Genomic DNA, 20,113 nt, shown 5'->3' on the forward strand with positions numbered 1-20,113 from the left:
AAAAAAACAAAAAAAATCGAACCCAATCAAAATTTTATGTCGAATTTATGTTTTAACTTCCGAAAATTGTGGATGAAAATGCAAAGATCTTTAGAAATATAACCATTATACTTAATTAAATTGTTGTCTTCTCAGAAAACAAAAGACTTCGAAAGCCAAGCAAGAGGCTGATTGAGTGCGGGGAAGAATATGAACAAATTTTTCCCTCGAAGAAGAAAACTAAGAAATCCACAGAGTCCTGTAAAACGGTAAGCTACATGATCATCCCATCATTTAGACCGGTGAGGACCAGGATTGAGAACTGCTGGTTTAGACGGTGTAAATAAGAGAACAGCATATTCAGTAGTACGTTAACTTCGTGTATGGCCATGCATATGGGTAACCAAATCTTGAGGTGAGCGCATACATTAAATCCTCTCATGTCTTTCCTGAAGGGATCTTGTATCTCTAACACTACTCCTGAACAGCCGGCATCAGACCAGATCACACTTGATGCTGTTTCAAGCTCTTCAGCTGAAAAACCCCTTGATCATGTCGTAGCAGAAGAGCAGAAACCCCCTGCAGATGTTCTCGTTCCTCCTTCAGCACCAAAATCTCCATCCTGTGCAACATCATTAGAGACAGAGCCGTGTGAGAAGAAATCTGGTGAGAACGGGTTGTTTAGGATGGCTTACTGTACTTGTAATTGTCAGCTGAATGTATAAACCTGATTTATATTGCACTTGCAGCTCCTTTGGAAAGAAAGAGGCCACGGAAGTCTGTGCATAAAGTTCTAGACTGCGCTATTGAAGGGGAGTCTGTTAAGATCCCAAAGAAAGGGGTGAGTGTGTGTGGTCTGCATATGTGAAATGTTTTTAAGGATTTACCATGTATTTTAATGTTATATATTTTTATTTTTAAATCAGGAGAGTAGACAACACAAAACGAACCCAGAGGAATCGGGTGTCAGAGATCTGGAGGTAATGTTTCGTGATGTTCAGTATGTGGAATGTGTTTGTTTAATGGTAGTATTATAGGAATTAATAGAGCTGTGGCGAGTTTGAGAAATTAATTCTGAGCTTTAAACTGAAAACACACTCTTGACTACTTTTTTTTAACAGTAGATGGCGTTCTAGCCTACTTTTTATCAGCAGGTGATGCTTTAGGCTAGTTTTTAACAGCATATGGCGCTTTAGGCTAGTTTTTTAACAAAAGACATCGCTCTAGGCTAGCTAACTGCCGATAGAGCTCAAGGCTAGTTTTCAACAGCAAATGGTGCTCTAAGCTAGTTTTAAACAGAATATGCTCTCTAGGCTAGTTGTTAACACCAGATTGTGCTCTAGGCTACTTTTAAACAGCAGATGGCGCTAAAGGCTAGTTTTTAACAGCAGATGGCGCTCAAGGCTAGTTTTTAACAGTAGATGGCGCTCAAGGCTAGTTTTTAACAGTAGATGGCGCTCTAGACTAGTTTTTAACTGTAGATGGCGTTCTAGGCTTGTTTTTAACAGTAGATGGCTTTCGTGGCTAGTTTTTAACTGCAGATGGTTTTCTAGGCTAGTTTTTAACAGTAGATGGCGATCTAGACTAGTTTTTAACAGTAGAAGGCGCTCTAGGCTAGTTTTTAACAGTAGATGGCGCTCTAGGCTATTTTTTAACAGTAGATGGAGCTCTAGGCTATTTTTTAACAGCGGATGGCGCTCAAGGCAACTTTTTAACAATAGATGTCGTTCTAGGCTTGTTTCTAACTGTAGATGGTGTTCGTGGCTAGTTTTTAACAATAAATGGCGCTCTTTGCTAGTTTTTAACTGTAGATGGCTTTTTGGCTAGTTTTTAACAGCAGATGGTTCTCTAGGCTAGTTTTCAACAGTAGATGGCGCTCTAGGCTAGGTTTTAACAGTAGATGGCTTTCGTGGCTAGTTTTTAACAGCAGATGGTTCTCTAGGCTAGTTTTCAACAGTAGATGGCACTCTAGGCTAGTTTTTAACAGTAGATGGCTTTCGTGGCTAGTTTTTAACAGCAGATGGTTCTCTAGACTAGTTTTCAACAGTAGATGGCGCTCTAGGCTGGTTTTTAAACTCAGATGGCTTTCGTGGCTAGATTTTAATAGCAGATGTTCTCTAGGCTAGTTTTTAATAGTAGATTTTGCTCTAGACTAGTTTTTAACCTCAGATGGCTTTCGTGGCTAGTTTTTAACAGCAGATGGTTCTCTAGGCTAGTTTTTAACAATAGATGGCACTCAAGGCTAGTTTTTACAGTAGATGGTGCTCTAGACTAGTTTTTAACCTCAGATGGCTTTCGTGGCTAGTTTTTAACATCGGATGGTTCTCTAGGCTAGTTTTTAACAGTAGATGGCGCTCGGCTAGTTTTTAACAGTAGATGGCGTCCTAGGCTAGTTTTTAACATCAGATGGTCCTCTTGGTTACTTTTTAACATTTGGTGGCGCTCTAGGCTTGTTTTTAACAGTAGATGGTGCTCTAGGCTAGTTTTTAACTGTAGATGGCGTTCTAGGCTAGTTTTCAACTTTAGATGGCGCTGTAAGCTACTTTTTAACAGTAGATGGCAGTCTAGGCTAGTTTTTAACATCAGATGGTCCTCTGGGCTAGTTTTTAACTGTAGAAGGCTTTTAAAGCTAGTTTTTAACAGTAGATGGTTCTCTAGGCTACTTTTTAACAGTAGATGCCGCTAAAGGCTAGTTTTCGACAATAGATGGCAGTCTAGGCTAGTTTTTAACAGTGCATGGAGCTCTAGGCTAGTTTATAATTGTACATGATGCTCTAGGCTACATTTTCTTAACAGTAGATGGCCATTTAGGCTACCTTTTTACAGTAGATGGCGTTCTAGGGTACTTTTTTACTGTAGATGTCATTCTAGGCTAGTTTTTACCAGCGTATGGAACTCTAAGCTACATTCATTTTAACAAAATTAATTTATTTTAGTTTTAAACAGAAGATGCACTCTAGGCTAGTTTTTAACGGTAGGTGGCTTTCTAGGCCTGTTTTTAACAGTAGATGGTTTTTTAACAGTAGATGGCGCACTAGTCTACTTTTTAATTGTAGATGACACTCTAGGCCAGGGGTTCTCAACTGGTTTGGCCATGGGACCCACATTTTTACATGGTCATCAAGCTGCGACCCAAATTTTTAGAAACTATAATACAATTTTAGGAATTATAATTAATTTGTATTTATTTGTTAACATACACAAGTAGTGACAGATACATCATAAGAAATTTACCAAGACTTACAAATAAACAATATTTTATTGCTGTCTTTTAACAAAATGGATCAAATTATAGAAATATTACAAAGTAAACACGACAAATACAGTTAATAATAAACTTAATAAAACAAGTTTTCTGGTTTCTAAATGTTGTTTTAATTTCAAAGGTTTCATGCTCTCTTATGAGTGCACCTCACTACATATCACACTGAGGCTTTGTCTTTTTTGTCGTCAATATATATATTCTTACTTTACATATTCAGGGTCATACTTGCGATTCGGCAAATTTGTTGCAACAATTAAATGAAATTTCACATGTCAAACGGTGGGGTTGTCGCGCACGCATTACAAAATAAAAGTCCGGTATAAGCAAAATAAGTACAAATTTTTATTTTTGTTGTTTTTTTTGACCACACACTCCGTGACCCACTGAAAATGTTCCTGCGACCCACTTTTGGATCGCGACCCACCAGTTGAGAAACACTGCTCAAGGCTACATTTATAAACAGTAACAAAAATCTCCAAATTGACACAGAATTGATTCTGTGCACCATCTTTACAGCATATTTTTTACTACAGCTTTAGTAATAAATAAAGTGAGTTGTTAAAAGTATCATGAATCTATTAGGAAATACCACTGTTATTAAAACAAAGCAATTAAGCTAATCATTGCTAAGCAAAGCTAAATAATAGTTAAGCAATGTTCCTGTTGTTGTTGTTGTTTTTTCAGAAACAGGAAGAGGCTGGACCTCCACCATCAAGCCCATGTGCTGTATCAGGTTTGTTTTCTCATATGTAACTCTTGTTATTTTATTCTGACTTGGATTTGTTAAGTTGTACACACAAAATGGCTTAAACAATGTAAAAATAAGGCTTTGTTATACAAGCTTTTAAGATGCAATTTAGTCTATCCAATCATTAGTAATAAACACTTTATGAGATATTTGTTAAAAAGTGCACCAAAACAACGTTTCCATATTTGTATTTTATATTCTACATCACACGTTATGATTTAGTGTGGGACAAAATAAGTGGTGCCTAAGTTTTATAACCACTTTACATAAATGATTCACCACCATATTTTTTTCCAAAACAGTTGCAATAATGTTTATTTCTGTTGTCACAATTTATTGTAACTAAATAAATGCATCATTTAATGCTTAATAATAGTTGGTAAGGTAGTGGTTAGGTTTAGATATTGTTAGGATTAGCATTGTAGAATAAGATCATGCAGAATATGTGCTTTATAAGTGAAGAGTTCAGATGCAAAACCAACTAAATCCATCTGGCCGCTTTTTTGTAAATGAGCATTTTCTATCAGGCTCCTCTGATAAGGTTCAGCAGTTTCATTTTATAGGTAATGACAAGGTTATTAGCGAGTAAATTAAATAGCTTTTTTTCATAAATGTCACTTTAGACAATTGTTTGGTTTTTAACAAGGTAGATTTTCTTTTGTGTCAAAACCAGCTAAATTTACTTCTGCTTTTTATGGAAAACATCTAAATCCTCCAAGACAGTGTAATTAGTTGAAAAATCACTACAGAAGCAATTACAAAATTATTTAATCAAACATTAAACACATTACACAAACCACCTAAAAATACATAAATCTGTCAAGTAAGTGGCGGTTCATTCCGCTGTGGCAACCTCTAATGAACCAGGGACAAAGCAGAAGGAAATTGAATGAATGAAATCTGTCAAGTAAGCGCATTAATCAATAACATTAAAAACTGACATTAATTAAATCTGAACAATCTGTTGTCATTTCTGATATTTAGGATTTAGATTTAATGTAAGTAGAGCGATGTAAACATTGCAAACTAAATGCAGTGTAAAAACATTGTGATCAATATCTGTGCATTGAGCATTAATATTAAAAGCTTATCAGATATGTAGGTATTATAAAGTAATATAAATAATTATAATTTTATATATTATTTTTATCTTTTAAAAAATAGCTTAAATTGGCAAATAAAACACAAGGTTGGCCTACTGCGCAAAAAGGGATGCCTCTCAGACAATTTTAGAAGCTGTCGTTCTCACCATACTTAAAGGGCCATGAAACCCCCTCGTTTCAGCAGGGTGTTTTCACACCTCTACTTTGGAAAAAGTCAGAAAAGTGGGCGTGTCCAGCTCTGTTTAGGGGGGAGTGTCGGAGGAAGAAAAGAGGCATGGTGTGGGAGTGTCTATTTGGGCGCGCTGAATTTCAGAGTCAAAACACACAACCACAGCGGACAATGTGACTGTGTTTACATGGACATCTGTAGTCAAATTATTTGCCAAATTATTAAATGGTGGACTTTAACTGCAGTTTGGCTCTTTCATTCAGGGAATTCATTCATGTCCCTCGCGACAAACGAGATATTTGATTCGAGGAACTGCTCTAAGCGTGTATTTTTCATGCAATGTTTGATAGCGCACGGAGAATGAGAGAAAAAAAACTCAGCATTTCCCAGAAACTCAGATGCACACGGCAGGTAGTGTTAGAAAGCAGCGTGGGTTATTCCGGTCACAAAATCCAACACGAGGTTATAGTTTAGTTGTAGTGCAAACTTGTTTACACTCAGTGCAATAGTTTGTTTGATACGAATAAAGTACGAACTGAATAAACAAAGAGCACTGGTCGCTCACTTACCAAATCTGTAGAGACAGGACAATCACCAGCAACTAGAGCCGCGTCTTTATTAAGAGAAGACTACAAGCGAATCCGGGTCTCAGCGTTTGCAGATGAGAACAGCTCTCAGGTAAACAATGTTACTCCTTAGACACGTAAGTTATTGTTGTCGAGCGTTGGGTACACTGTTAATCCACACGTGACTCCAGCTGCGCTCTCACAGAGAGAAAATGAAAACAAAACTTCACTGGAGCAAACTATAAAAGCAACACTTCGCGTTTGTTTTGCCAACACAACGTGGCGTCTCTGTCGTCTAAACACTGTGACAGTAATGAATATTAATGAAGTTGCACAATAGAGCGCTCTGATTGGTTTGAACCAAGCCTTACTCATGCATTAATGCAACACACTGTAAGACGTAATAAGACACACTCTGGCACAGACGTCCAGTCTGCACGCTGGAATACACGCTAATATGTCATGGCCGTGACGCAGCTTCAAAAATTTGTTTTAAACCGGAAGTACGAATTTGCTTGAAATAACGCAAAAACAACCAATTTACACTTTTTAGTGAAATATAGGTGTCCTAATAGTGTTTTTAGCAGTGTGGGACACATATACGACTGTCAACAGCTCAAAACATGTGTTTTGGTGTTTCGTGACCCTTTAAGTTCTTAAATTAACATGAAGGATAAAAATCAGCATTTTAGCTTAGTCTTTCGTGAAATTGGAGTTACTGTTTAATCTAGCTATAGTAAATCAGACTCATTCATAGCGTCACTGAGCAAAAACACGTTATGAATGCATGCTACACTTCCGACTGCACATTGTGTTTTCTTTCGCTTATAATGCACAGAGTTTTGAGGTAAGGAACATTTGCTATTCACTGACAGTGGGACAGGCTCATCCAGTTCATCAAACTCTGACTTTTAACATCGGAAGCGGAGTAAAACATCTCCTCATAAAAGCCGGCGTATCAGTGCGCTGCTACATTGAAAACATGATTAGATTCGTGTCTTCTGATTGGTTCTCGGGATATAGCAGCTTTTGCTGTCAAAGGCAGGTGGCGTTTAGAGGCTTTTGCCAACAAACTGTTATTTCTGAATGAGCTGACCCTGGGATTTGGATGATTTGAAGCAAAACTATTTGTTGATGGTGTTGTACATGCCTAAAGCATTCACTCAATGTCATTATCTCAGTTTTGGCGGATGTGGCGTTTAGCGGCATTTGCATTTGCATTAAACTCTTCAATTATAAATATCCTAATATATATCTTAATAATCAATTAAGATTATATCTTAATCAAGATCTCAATAATAAGCATGCAGCTAATAAGAATCTTGTCAGTCTAGGATTTTGTTAAAATTAGTTATTGAATTATTTTTTTCTTAATGTTTGCGGCGCTATTTGTGCCATTTAATGTCTTTTTAAAAATGCACACAGATAAACCTTATTACATGCTTGGCTCTTGAAAAGCTCACATATATAATAGGGGAAAAAAATCCTCTGAATTTTGTGATATCTGGGAGGTGTTTTTGAACTTTGTAAAAAACTGAGATATTGAAGAAGCTTCGGAGGACTGAAATTGTGGAATGTTAATTGGTGCTTGATTAGAATTATTTTTTATTTTTATTTATTTATTATTATCATTATTTTATTATTATTATTAATATTATTATTATTTATTAATTAATTTACTATAAAATTATTTTTATAATTTTTTTTTAAATAAGGATTATTATTAAATCAGTTTTTTCCCCCTAAGCCTGTCTAGGGTAAGTTTTCGGTATTGATGTTTGAATTATTGTAAAATCTTGAAAAAACTCAATAAAGACATGTTATACAACAAAAATGCACATAGATAAACAGATCTTAATTATGCACTTTTTTATTTTTACTCAGCAAAAATTGGTCTTTTTAATTTTATATAGATGCAGCACAGAAAAAAAGAGAATCTTTTTTTATCTCTTTTTTCACCCATATGATGCGTACAGCATCATATTTGATATTCAAATGTGAAAAAGTTTCTGCATTTGCATGCCTTCTTTCGAAAATTGATTATACAGATTTTGAGTGATTTATATTTATGTGCATTTTATGTAAGTAGTCAGATACACTATTGTAAAAATATAATTCATTTACGTAAAAATAACAAATGCATTAAATTAGGAACCGACTAGGTTGGTAATAGTAAGAATTGATCCCTTAATTCAAGCGTTACTGTTTCTGTTTACCTCATTTACAGCACAAAGTGAGGGTGAACTACGAACGTCTTCCCCGATCCAGCCGGATGTTCCCAGTGTGAGTCAGATCCCGGTTGAAGGAGAGCAGAGCAGTCCATCTAAACCTCAGATTAACAACGAAGACTCGCTGATCTCTGAGGTCTTTATTCGCCTGCTGTTATCATCAAGTGCTGCAGAGAGACACTTACAATATGTGTTATAATTGCTTTTTGTGTTTGATTGTTTTAGGGTTTTGCTGCAGGACTCAATGACAGTGCGTTTTCCAGCAGAGATTCATTATCTGGTGATTTGTCTGGACTCTCGACCAATAAAAGATCCGTGGAGAGAGGCGGAGGGGCATCGCTGAAGGAGAATGTCTGCCAGGTAAAATGACTACATAAAGTAAATGTTGGAAGAAGAACATTAAAACCATTTTGAGAGACAAAATAATTTCTCTAGAACACTGGTATAAGATGTAAAATAAGTCTCTGATGTCCCTAGTGTGTGTCTTTGTGTGGTATTTTGAGTTGAAACTTCACACACACACACACAAGGGTCAGTTTCAGAGTAACTCTCTGAAACTGACCCTTTAGGCTTTAAAGGGTCACGAAACACCAAAACACATGTTTTGAGCTGTTGACAGTGGTATATGTGTCCCACACTGCTAAAAACACTATTACGACACCTATATTTCACTAAAAAGTGTAAATTGGTTGTTTTTGCGTTATTTCAAGTAAATTCGTACTTCCGGTTTGAAACGAATTTTTGAAGCTGCGTCACGGTCATGAAATAATAGCGTGTATTCCAGCGTGCAGACTGGACGTCTGTACCAAGGCGTCCCGTATTGCGTCTCTGAGTGCATTGCATTCATTCATGAGTAAGGCTTGGTTCAAACCAATCAGCGCGCTCTATTATGAATGTGCTGCAACTTCATTAATATGCATGCTAGCTTTCTTAGACTGTACCTGAAACAGTGTTCAGACGGCAGAGAGACGACACACGTCGTGTTGCCAAAAGTTGTGGGAAAAGAATAAGAATTGTTTGGAGATACGGGTCGCCAGTGTTGCTTTCATAATGTGAAGGTTTTGTTTCATTTTCTCTCTATGAGACGCTGCTAGACTCACGCGTGGATCTGTAGACGTGGCGCGCGGCAGAAATGCATTTGTTTGGAACATTTTTTACTCGAGAGCATTTCTCATCAATGGTGAGATCCGGATTTGCTGCTCGTCTCCTTTAAAAAAGACGCAGCTCCAGTATGTGTTGATTGTCCTGTCTACAGATGCAGTAAGTGTGTGATCAGCGCACTTTCTTTGTTCATTTCGATGGCAAAGTTATAGTTGGTATGGTCAGCTGTACTCTTTCAGTGTTTACAGACAGACCTTAGTCAAAATGATTTCTAAGTTACTTAGTTTACAGTACGTTAATATCACTACAATATTGAAAGTTGTAAATGCTGCTCTCTGAGTGTAAACACGTGAACACTGTAAGCAAACTATTGCCGACCGTCGTGTTGAATTTTCGCTGCATTTTGTGACAGGATAGTCTACACCAAGTGTGCCGCAAGCCTACGTTTGAGTGAAGGTTTCGGCCGTTAGATCGCCCCCTGGGGGCTGGCTGCAGTACAAGTCATAAAGCCCGCCTCCTCCGTGTTAATGAAGGAGACTTGAGCCCAAATAAAAAAAAATATTACACTTGCAATAAAATGTCCCGAAAGATAGTTCTGGTGGATTAAGGCACTGGTTATTGTGCTGAAATAGGTGCAGATCTTCATTTTTGTAAACAGTTTGTTTTTAGCAGTAATTTAATGCTGGGCGTGTCATCGTGATTGACAGCTGTGATTGACAGTTTCTCAAAGCAGCGCGTCTGAGCTTCGGCAGGAGACTGAAGTGTTATTATTCGATTTCTGTGTTATTTTACCATGACAAAATGAGTTCAGCAGTAAACTATAGTTTCTGACATACATGATCCTGGTGGAACACTGTTTATTCGCTAAGTTCAGGGCTTTTTTCGGGCTTTATTAGTTTGCTGATACATGCCTAGCCACCCAGATAGCAAAACACAGTTCCGGCTAGATTCTCGCCTGCCGGAGACTTATCTCTTAGAGCTCAGACTGACTAATGTTACCTCTGCTGGACCTACTCCGGATGCCTGGACTCACTACCCAATTCCAGCCCGAGTCAATCAAGCCAGATGCGGCGGCCGAGCGAGCAGGCACTGCCGCATGCGAGCCGGAATCAGCCCGCGACGCCGCGAGTAAGTTATGTGTTGCGGCCTGGAGCTGGCGCGATTGAATATATAAAACCCTCATATTTGTTAACGTTATTACATCCATTTGTGTTGATATGACAGCAAACGCATGCTGAGAAGTTCGGGGGGCGTAGTTGATTTTACATAAAGCGTTTGGTTGGAAGCTCGACTCCGCTCATTTTCGCAGCTCCTCCTCTGGCTCCATCAGACAATCCTTCTGCGCATGTCTGGCTCCAATTTCAGCAGTCTTTTGCAACAGTTTGTGCCCGTCAAGCAGGCGTTTTGCCCTCAAGGCGTTCAATGGGAAAAAGGGCTGTCGCGTCGTCCATATTTTTTACAGTCATTGGTCTACACACACACGGCTTTCTGACCTCCTGAGTGTATCTGAGTTACAGAGAAATGCTGAGGCTTTTTTCTTTTATACGACGTGAGGTATCAAACATCCCACCGTCATTAAACACACTCTCTCCCCTGCGTGTGTGTTTGTTTGTACTCGGTCAGAAGTGCGTGCCCAAATGGCAACTCCCATTTTTATTCAAACCTTGCCCATTTTCCCTCCCCCAACACTCCCACCCAAACAAAGCTAGGCACACCCACTTTCCTGACTTTTTCCAAAGTAGAGGTGTGAAAACATCCTGCTGAAACGGGGGGTTTCATGGCCCTTTCATCCTAATTTTTGTGACTGTTGCTTTAAATTCAAATGAGATTGTGATGTTTTCAAAAGGGGGCGGAGCTGCAATTACCTGTGTGTCAGCATAGTGGCAGATTCAATAACAAGACTAACGTCCTATGTTAATGAGGGAGAGATGGTCACTATTGGGCGGGGCTTTCCCCATTTGATGACACATACAGAGGGAGAATGTCTATCAAAGTGTTTCTGCAGACTGTTTATATCAAGTGTGATTAGGGCTGGGTGATAAAATTGATATCGCTATTTATTGACCGAACACCATTGTCAATATCGATAATAAAAAAGATTCGATATGTAGTTTCTGTATAAAGGCTATAGTTTTATTTAAATGTGGCTGCTGAGCGTGCGCCTTGGAAGAAATGCCAATACGCTTTGGGTGTTTGTCATTTTCAGTGGAGGCACTCGACTTGCACGACGCACATATGGGAGCAACGTGCACATGTTGTGCAAGCAGCGTGCATGTGAACCACGCGCATTTTCCAGGTGCACCTACTAAAAACACATCTAGACTTTTCCGAATGTCCCGAGCGCACCGCAATTCAGCGCACCAATCTGCTTCACACTTTGTATGGAATATACACATTTCAGTAATAACGGTCGACTAATTACCTCAGACAAACACAGCGCACCCAAACACTGCAGTGCTTTTTACTTTTCTCCATAAACTTGTATCAGAGCTGCAGCAATGATTTGTTCGTTTATCATCCTGTGAGAGAACGGTCACCAAGCTATGAGAGACGCCATAGAAATTGATGAATGAAAGCATGCGCTCTAGGCTTGGGCGGTATCCAAATTTTGATACCGTCAAACCTCCTCCCTATTTTACCACGGTATCCGGTATTACTGTGCATAATAAAAATATAAGACGTAAGGCTCAGACAGCGTCACTAAACTGTTGGCTTGTGCCTAAATCATTCAGAAACTGAATACCGTATATGCAACCTAAGGTTTGAGGTCACCTGTTTGTCTTGTTCGTATTTGAGATCTGCGTGGGACACACACACACACACAGAGAGCGCGAGAGAGACGCACCGCACCACTCTCTTTCTCTCTCTCTCTCTCTCTCTCTCTCTCTCTCTCTCTCTCTCTCTTTCTTTCTCTCTCACGCACACACACACACAGAGCGAGAGATGAGTCTCCTCATTCTTTACTTTCACTTTCACTCTCTTTCGTAGATAAGAAAACATGTTGTACGCACAGACATCCTTTAGCCTATACATAATTAATTTAGTTTGTTAAACGCAAGGATTTGTTTCAAAACTATTTTTAAATTCAGTTCTAATTTTCAGCAAACAATAAATGAACAATAATAATAATGAACTAAGTAATATCTAAATACACATGCTGTGCACTATATGGTCTAAAACCGGACAGGTGGACAAGTCTTGTTTTTAATAAAAAAAACTAATATAAATATGGATATAATAAATAATACTGCTAATAATGATAACATTATACAAAAGCAAATCGTGAGATGTAGGCACGGAGGCGGTGGTTTTTATATTTATGTATGCTAGAAAATAATAATTTTTTAAATATTTTAATTCTTTTTCATTTGTAAAGATATTTGTATATTGCTGTACATCCTGATTGTATTAAGCAATAACGCGCTCTGAGTTGCATTATAAACCTGCTTCGATCTGGTCTTTTGAACAGTCTATTTAATTTCCTCAAAATAGCAACGCGCCCCCTTTTTTAGACATATGAGTGCAAATGCATCTGCTATTTAAACAGCGTGGGGCAAAACGACTCTTGCGGTAAGATGAAACTAACAAACAACAATAGTGTTGCGCCTTGCGCCGCATTGCGCCGTGTGTATGATAGGGCCCTTTATATCTGCCTTGAACACAGCAGTTTTTTTTCTCACTGTTTTTTTAATGCATTAATAACACATACACACATATTTTTGAACATGTTTTGACTACCAGTAAGACATAATTTTTTTTTTGCTCATTTTGGACAGTTAAAAAAGGGTTTTGGATATTTCATATGCAGCAAAACAGTTGCAGGATGACACTGTATGTCTGTAACAAAATATAAAACAGAGCTAAATGTGCTGTCCACGTATGTGGCCACTAAGCCCTAGGAGGTTAAATAAATTCATTGTAAGTGGTTACATTTACTTAAAAAAAATAAGTATGTTAAATTATATGACTATAGTTATAAGCAAATAATGCACAGCTTTAATAATATAATACTGATGTAAATTATTATACCATTGGTAAGCAGTTCATTATATTCTCAATATTGGCTAGATGTGAACATGGTGGCATTTCTGTTCAGGGATTTCACATGGATGCATGAAATGCAGGGCTAACATACTTAACCACGCCCTTCCAGCTGTCAGTTTTGATAACAAACAGAAACTGCGAGCAGGAGGAGTCTGTTAGGTTGTAATACCTCTCCCTAAACCCTTTTCCAGATTTTTATGAATGAACTTTACTACATCCAAACAGCTCACAGTAGAAGAAAACAAGCCACGCCCACTGTTTTCTCATTCAATATTCTATTTCTCTACAAACTGAATCACATTACGAACGAAAAAAGCAGGCACAGCTTCCGGTTCATGTGGCTTTTAACCTCTCTATTGTGAAAAAGACACTGTGTATTGTGTGTATTAGATTGTGAGTGTGTTTGTCTGTAGGTGTGTGAGAAGACCGGAGAGCTGCTGCTGTGTGAGGGTCAGTGCTGTGGAGCTTTTCATCTGCAGTGCATCGGCCTCACAGAGACTCCTAAAGGACGCTTCATCTGCCAGGAGTGCAAGATGGGTAAGAAACCTGCAAACCAGCAGCTAGGATTGTCATCCATCCTCAGCTTGTGCCAAAAAACGTGGTGATGCTTATGCTTTTTTTTTAAAGTTTCAGTTCAGCTTCCTTTATTTTTGTCATTTAGAACATCACAGTAGATGTAACGCAGAATGAAATTACTTTACATCGACATTCAGTAAGAAAATAAAAAAAAACTAATATTTCATTAATTCATTTTCTTTCAACTTATCATGGGTCACCACAGCGGAATGAACCGCCAACTATTCCAACTATGAACCGCCAACTATTCCAGCATATGTTTTATGTAGCGAATGCCCTTCCAACCGCAACCCAGTACTGGGAAACACCCATACACTCTTACATTCACACACACTCATCCACGACGGCCAATCTAGTTCATCCAATTCACCTATAGCGCATGTGTTTGGACTGTGGGGGAAACTAAAGCACCCGGAGGAAACCCACGCCAACATGGGGAGAACATGCAAACTCCACACAGAAATGCCAACTGACCCAGCTGGGACTCGAACCAGCAACCTTCTTGCTGTAAGGCCACTGTGGTAACCGCACTGAGCCACTGTGCCTCCCAGCATGCTTGTTAACATTAGTTACAGGTTCATAGGGTCATGGAAAACCTAAAAAAAGCCTTGGAATTTTGACATGGCATGGAAAGTCGAGGAAAACTGATATGTGCATACTTAAATATAGGTTAGTTGTCTTTAATTAATTTCTGTCCTTGGCCTATTACATACTCTCACATTATTAGTGCAGTGTATGCATTATCTAAATACATTTTACATAGATATAAATATAAATTGGTTGTCACAGTGGCACAACCGCCTCACAGCAACAAGTTCGCTGGTTCGAGCCTCACCCGGGTCATTTGGCATTTCTGTGTGGAGTTTGCATGTTCTCCCAGTGATCGTGTGGGTTTCCTTCGGGTGCTCCGGTTTCCCCCACAGTCCAAACACATGCGCTATAGGTGAATCGTGTTAAGCTAAATTGTCCATAGTGTATGTGTGTGAATAAGTGTGTATGGATGTTTCCCAGTGATGGGTTGCAGCTGGAAGGGCATCCGCTGTGTAAAACATATGCTGGAAAAGTTGGCGGTTCATTCCGCTGCGGCAACCCCTAATTAATAAAGAAACTAAGCTGAAAAGAAAATGAATGATTTATCAATATAATATAAAACTAAATAGATTGTTGCGTGTTTTACGATATGCTGTAGTAAATATTAATATGCATTGTTTTTTACCACGACATTGCATGAAGCATTCGGTCATGAATATTTACTTGAGAGTCTTGGAAAAATCATGGAATTTTAGTAATTAAAAAGTGTATGAACTCTGTAGTTAATGCATCATGACTTAACATGAGTTAACTTTCATTTACAAACATGAACAAATACTGTAATAAATGTATTGTTCATTGTTTGTTCATGTTAGTAATACATTAACTAATACAATCTTATTATAAAATGTGAATAGTTTATTTTTCTCCATGACTGGTTGGAACAATCTCTGGCTCAGCCTGATGCTGCTGTAGCCACACCCCTAACTCTTGCTATTGGTTGAGCTGGAAAGTGACTGACAGCTTACAGCTTATGCTCTCAATGTTTCAATGCTGCATAAGAGGATCAATGTTTGCTCTAAGGGGGGAAATAAACCCAAAAAAGATATATCAGTCACCCACAAAATGTATTTTGACATTAATTAAAAACAAAATGAACTTCTTTTCCCTTTCAATCCTCTAGGTGTGCACACATGTTTTGTGTGTAAAAAGCCTGACAAGGAGGTCAGGCGGTGTATGATCCCTGTGTGTGGGAAGTTTTATCACATGGATTGCATATTAAAATATTCCCCCACCGTCGCACAGAATCGCGGCTTCCGCTGCTCCATCCACGTCTGTCTGTCCTGCTACATCACAAACCCCAACAACCCCGGCATCTCCAAAGGTGAGTGGCATTCAGACGTTGCATAAAACCGCTGTTTTATGGAGCCTTTTCACAAGACTGTTATGATGTGTTTAACGGTCATCGGCATCTTAAATACTTAAAGGACACCTATGGTGAAAAATCTACTTTTCAAGCTGTTTGGACAGACATGTGTGTAGTTAAAGTGTATAGACCGTCATATTGGGGTGATATAAACATTCCCTTTTTTTAATTTAACAACATAAAAACAGTGGACCAATTAGAGCGGTTTTTAGAGCGACCGCAACTTGACGTAGGAGTGCGGCCCCCCCCGCCCACTGATATTGATTGACAGGTGCGCATTACCACATCCTCAGTTTGTTTTTTCACGTCTGCCATTTTCAGCATGTGAGTCAAAGCGATGTCACCAAAGAAACACCCTTGCTCTATTGTTGGATTTTTGTCACATTTTCAAAGCTTTTTCACAAAATATGCATCGAAATAAGATCTATGACCAAACATCATTCCATTAGCTGAAGCACTGAGAAAGCTATGGCCAAATTAAGACGCAAAATCACCCCAGAGTCAATGAAAACATCCCCTACAGCACACAAGGGTTAAATAACAGTACTGTTACAAGCTGCAAATAACACCATATGACCTGCTCTTTAAAGGGTCACGAAACACCAAAACACATTTTTTGAGCTGTTGACAGTCGTATATGTGTCCCACACTGCTAAAAACACTATTAAGACACCTATATTTCACTAAAAAGTGTAAATTGGTTGTTTTTGCGTTATTTCAAGCAAATTCGTACTTCCTGTTTGAAACGAATTTTTGAAGCTGCGTCACGGTCATGACATAATAGCGTGTATTCCAGCGTGCAGACTGGGCGTCTGTGCCAGAGTGAGTCTTATTACGTCTTACAGTGTGCTGCATTAATGCATGAGTAAGGCTTGGTTCAAACCAATCAGCGCGCTCTATTCTGCAACTTCATTAATATTCATTACTGTCACAGTGTTTAGATGTCAGAGACGCCACGTTGTGTTGGCAAAACAAGCGTGAAGTGTTGCTTTTATAGTTTGCTGCAGTTAAGTTTTGTTTTCATTTTCTCTCTGTGAGAGCGCAGCTGGAGTCACGTGTGGATTAACAGTGTACGCGACGCGCGACAACAATAACTTACGTGTCTAAGGAGGATTATTGTTTACCTGAGAGCTGTTCTCATCTGCAAACGCTGAGACCCGGATTCGCTTGTAGTCTTCTCTTAATAAAGACGCGGCTCTAGTTGCTGGTGATTGTCCTGTCTCTACAGATTTGGTAAGTGAGCGTCCAGTGCTCTTTGTTTATTCAGTTCGTATTTTATTCGTATCAAACAAACTATTGCACCGAGTGCAATAGTTAGCACTAACAGTTACAACTAACCTCGTGTTGGATTTTGTGACCGGCTTTCTGACGCTACCTGCTGTGTGCATCTAAGTTTCCGGGAAATGCTGAGTTTTTTTTCTCTCATTCTCCGTGCGGTATCAAACGTTGCATGAAAAATACACGCTTAGAGCAGTTCCTCGAATCAAATATCACGTTTGTCGGGAGGGACATGAATGAATTCCCTGAATGAAAGAGCCAAACTGCAGTTAAAGTCCACCATTTAATAATTTGGCAAATAATTCGACTACAGATGTCCATGTAAACACAGTCACTTTGTCCGCTGTGGTTGTGTTTTGACTCTGAAACTCAGCGCACCCAAATAGACACTCCCACACCAAGCCTCTTTTCTTCCTCCGACACTCCCCCCTAAACAGAGCTGGACACGCCCACTTTTATGACTTTTTCCAAAGTAGAGGTGTGAAAACACACTGCTGAAACGAGGGGGTTTCATGGCCCTTTAAAACACACTGATATGCACGAACACAGTTTCTAACCATCAGTTGATTTTTCTGTCTGAAATCCCACAGGCCGCTTGACCCGCTGCGTGCGCTGCCCTGTGGCCTACCATGCCAATGACTACTGTATGGCAGCGGGCAGCGTTCCTTTAGCCAATAACAGCTTTCTCTGCCCGAACCACTTCACACCACGCAAAGGCTGCAAAAACCACGAACACATCAACGTCAGCTGGTGCTTTGTGTGTTCTGAAGGTACGAGTCCAGTCTACATTATTATCTTTATCATTTGTGATACTTGGTAAGTCGTCTTTTTTAGCTTGTATTCCAAAGTAACTTGTATTACTCATTTAAAGTGAACAAGTGCTTGAATTTTTAGTGTGGTTTCTTAAGGTTTTAAAAGAGCTATGCTTATGGATAAAGAGCTTGAAACTTCTTTTTGCATTCATAATATATGATCCTACTAAATGTGCAAGAAATAACCATCTAAATTAATGTTGAGTTAAGTTTTCATGTGGCTGCAGTGTGATCTTGTTAGCCCCTTTCACACATACAGACCTTTCCGGAAAATTACCGGCAATTTCCGGAAAGGTTGTATGTGTGAACAGACCCTTTTTGAAAATACCGGTAAGTTCGTTCTGGCTATTTTGCAGAAAGAGAAGTTGTAACATTACCGGTAGTTTGCCGGAATGCTCCGGAATGTAAACGCAGAAGGAAGATTGCCGGAAAGAGCGCGTCCACGTCTAGAACATCTTGACGTGAGACGTCTGCTTTAGCCAATCAGAACAGTCAGACGCATTTACGTCCGCACGGTTTTTGAGAATGAAAGCCTTTGAATATTTTCCCAGACGCATTTAGCTGCTAGAAATTAGTCAGATAACGTTTATATGTTCTTCTTAATGCCAACTGTGTAAATAATTATTGATAAGATGCTTATGATAAGCCACTGTTAATTTACCTTCAAGCTTTGCGTGTGCTTGTGAAACGCACATATTATGAACATCTCGACATGCGAAAGTGATCCTCCATATGTTTTCATCGAAGTTGTTCACAATACTGATCATCCACAGAGTTTGTGATGTAGTCAAATGTTTACAAACACAAGCGCTGCCGTTTAAGGCTCATTTGTGGTAAATGATGTCAGAATTTACCGATATTTTGGAATGGATGTATGAACGGTCTTTTCTGGAAAATTTCCGTAACGTCCTCGCCTGTGTGAACAGCGCGTTTTTGAATATACCGGTAAAGTCGTTCCGGAAATTTTCCAGATATTTACCAGTATCACTGTGTGAAAGGGGCTATTTGTATTGTATTTTTTTCATCTGCACTCTTTGATTAAGCAATTGGAAGTTTACTGCTTCATGAGTGAACAGTTCATTCATTCATTTAATTTTCGAACCACCAACTTATCTAGCACATGTTTTACGCAGCAGATGCCCTTCCAGCCACAACCCAGTACTGGGAAACACCCATACACACTCATTCACACTTATACTTTTCGCTAATTTTTAGCATATCCAATTCACCTATAGCCTAATCACCTATTCACAGAACTGCCTTAATCCTTCATAGCATAGATTTAACAAGATACTGCAAATATTCCTCAGAGATTTCGCTCCATGTTGACATGATAGCATCACGCAGTTACTGCAGATTTGTGGGCTGCACTTTCAAGATGCCAATTTCCTGGTCCACCACATCCCAAAGGTGCTCTATTGGACTGTGGAGGCCATTTGAGTACAGTGAACTCATTGTCATGTTTAAGAAAGCAGTCTGAGATGATTTATGCTTTATGACATGGTGCGCTATCATGCTGGAAGCCGCCATCAGAAGATGGGTACACTGTGGTCATAAAGGGACGGACATGGTCAGCAACAATACTCTGGTAGGCTGTGGCGTTGACACGATGCTCAATTGGTACTAATGGGCCCAAAGTGTGCCAAGAAAAAATCCCCACACCATTACACCACCACCACCAGCCTGAACCGCTGAAAAAAACGCAGAATGGATTCATGCTTTCATGTTGTTGATGCCAAATTCTGATCCTCCCATACCAATGTCCCGGCAGAAATGGAGACTCATCAGAGCAGGCAACGTTTCTCCAATCTTCTATTGTCCAGTTTTGGTGAGCCTGTGTGAATTGTAGCCTCAGTTTCCTGTTCTTAGCTGACAGGAGCGGCACCCGGTGTGGTCTTCTGCTGCTGTAGCCCATCTGCCCCAAGGTTGGATGTGTTGTGTGTTCAGAGATGCTCCTCTGCAGACCTCGGTTATATCGAGTACTTATTCGCCTTTCTATCAGCTGGAGCCAGTCTGGCCGTTCTCCTCTGACTTTTGGCATCATCAAGGCATTTGCGCCCACAGAACTGCCGCTCACTGGATGTTTTCACTTTTTCAGACCATTCTCTGTAAACCCTAGAGATGGTTGTGCATGAAAATCCCAGTAGAACAGCAGTTTCTGAAATACTCAGACCAGCCCGTCTGGCACCAACAACCATGCCACGTTCAAAGTCACTTAAATCCCCTTTCTTCCCCATTCTGATGCTCGGTTTGAACTGCAGCAGATCGTCTTGACCATGTCTGCATG

The 20,113-nt window shown here is 39.4% G+C and overlaps 1 protein-coding gene across 5 annotated transcripts in view; it reads left to right on the top strand.

Moving 5' to 3' along the window:
* nsd1a (nuclear receptor binding SET domain protein 1a) overlaps window positions 1-20,113 on the top strand; it is a 1,446,438-nt gene that overhangs the window by 22,792 nt on the left and 1,403,533 nt on the right. For 3 of the 5 annotated variants that reach the window (XR_015507840.1, XM_087281857.1, XM_087281856.1), the window contains exons 6-15: window positions 136-248; window positions 435-645; window positions 729-820; window positions 906-959; window positions 3,929-3,977; window positions 8,058-8,194; window positions 8,284-8,418; window positions 13,617-13,740; window positions 15,494-15,694; window positions 17,605-17,784. Coding sequence is in view for 2 of the 5 variants with exons in the window: in XM_087281857.1 (XP_087137983.1) it covers window positions 136-248; window positions 435-645; window positions 729-820; window positions 906-959; window positions 3,929-3,977; window positions 8,058-8,194; window positions 8,284-8,418; window positions 13,617-13,740; window positions 15,494-15,694; window positions 17,605-17,784 (1,296 nt within the window). In the remaining 3 variants the exon portion in view is untranslated. Of the gene's footprint in view, window positions 1-135; window positions 249-434; window positions 646-728; window positions 821-905; window positions 1,503-1,831; window positions 3,331-3,928; window positions 4,665-8,057; window positions 8,195-8,283; window positions 8,419-13,616; window positions 13,741-15,493; window positions 15,695-17,604; window positions 17,785-20,113 lie in introns of those variants that run through there. The other 2 variants (XR_015507841.1, XR_015507842.1) reach the window with 2 other exon arrangements.

This window comes from Danio rerio, chromosome 14, assembly GCF_052040795.2.
Source record: "Danio rerio strain M-AB ecotype USA chromosome 14, GRCz13ab, whole genome shotgun sequence".
Lineage (NCBI taxonomy): Eukaryota > Metazoa > Chordata > Actinopteri > Cypriniformes > Danionidae > Danio > Danio rerio.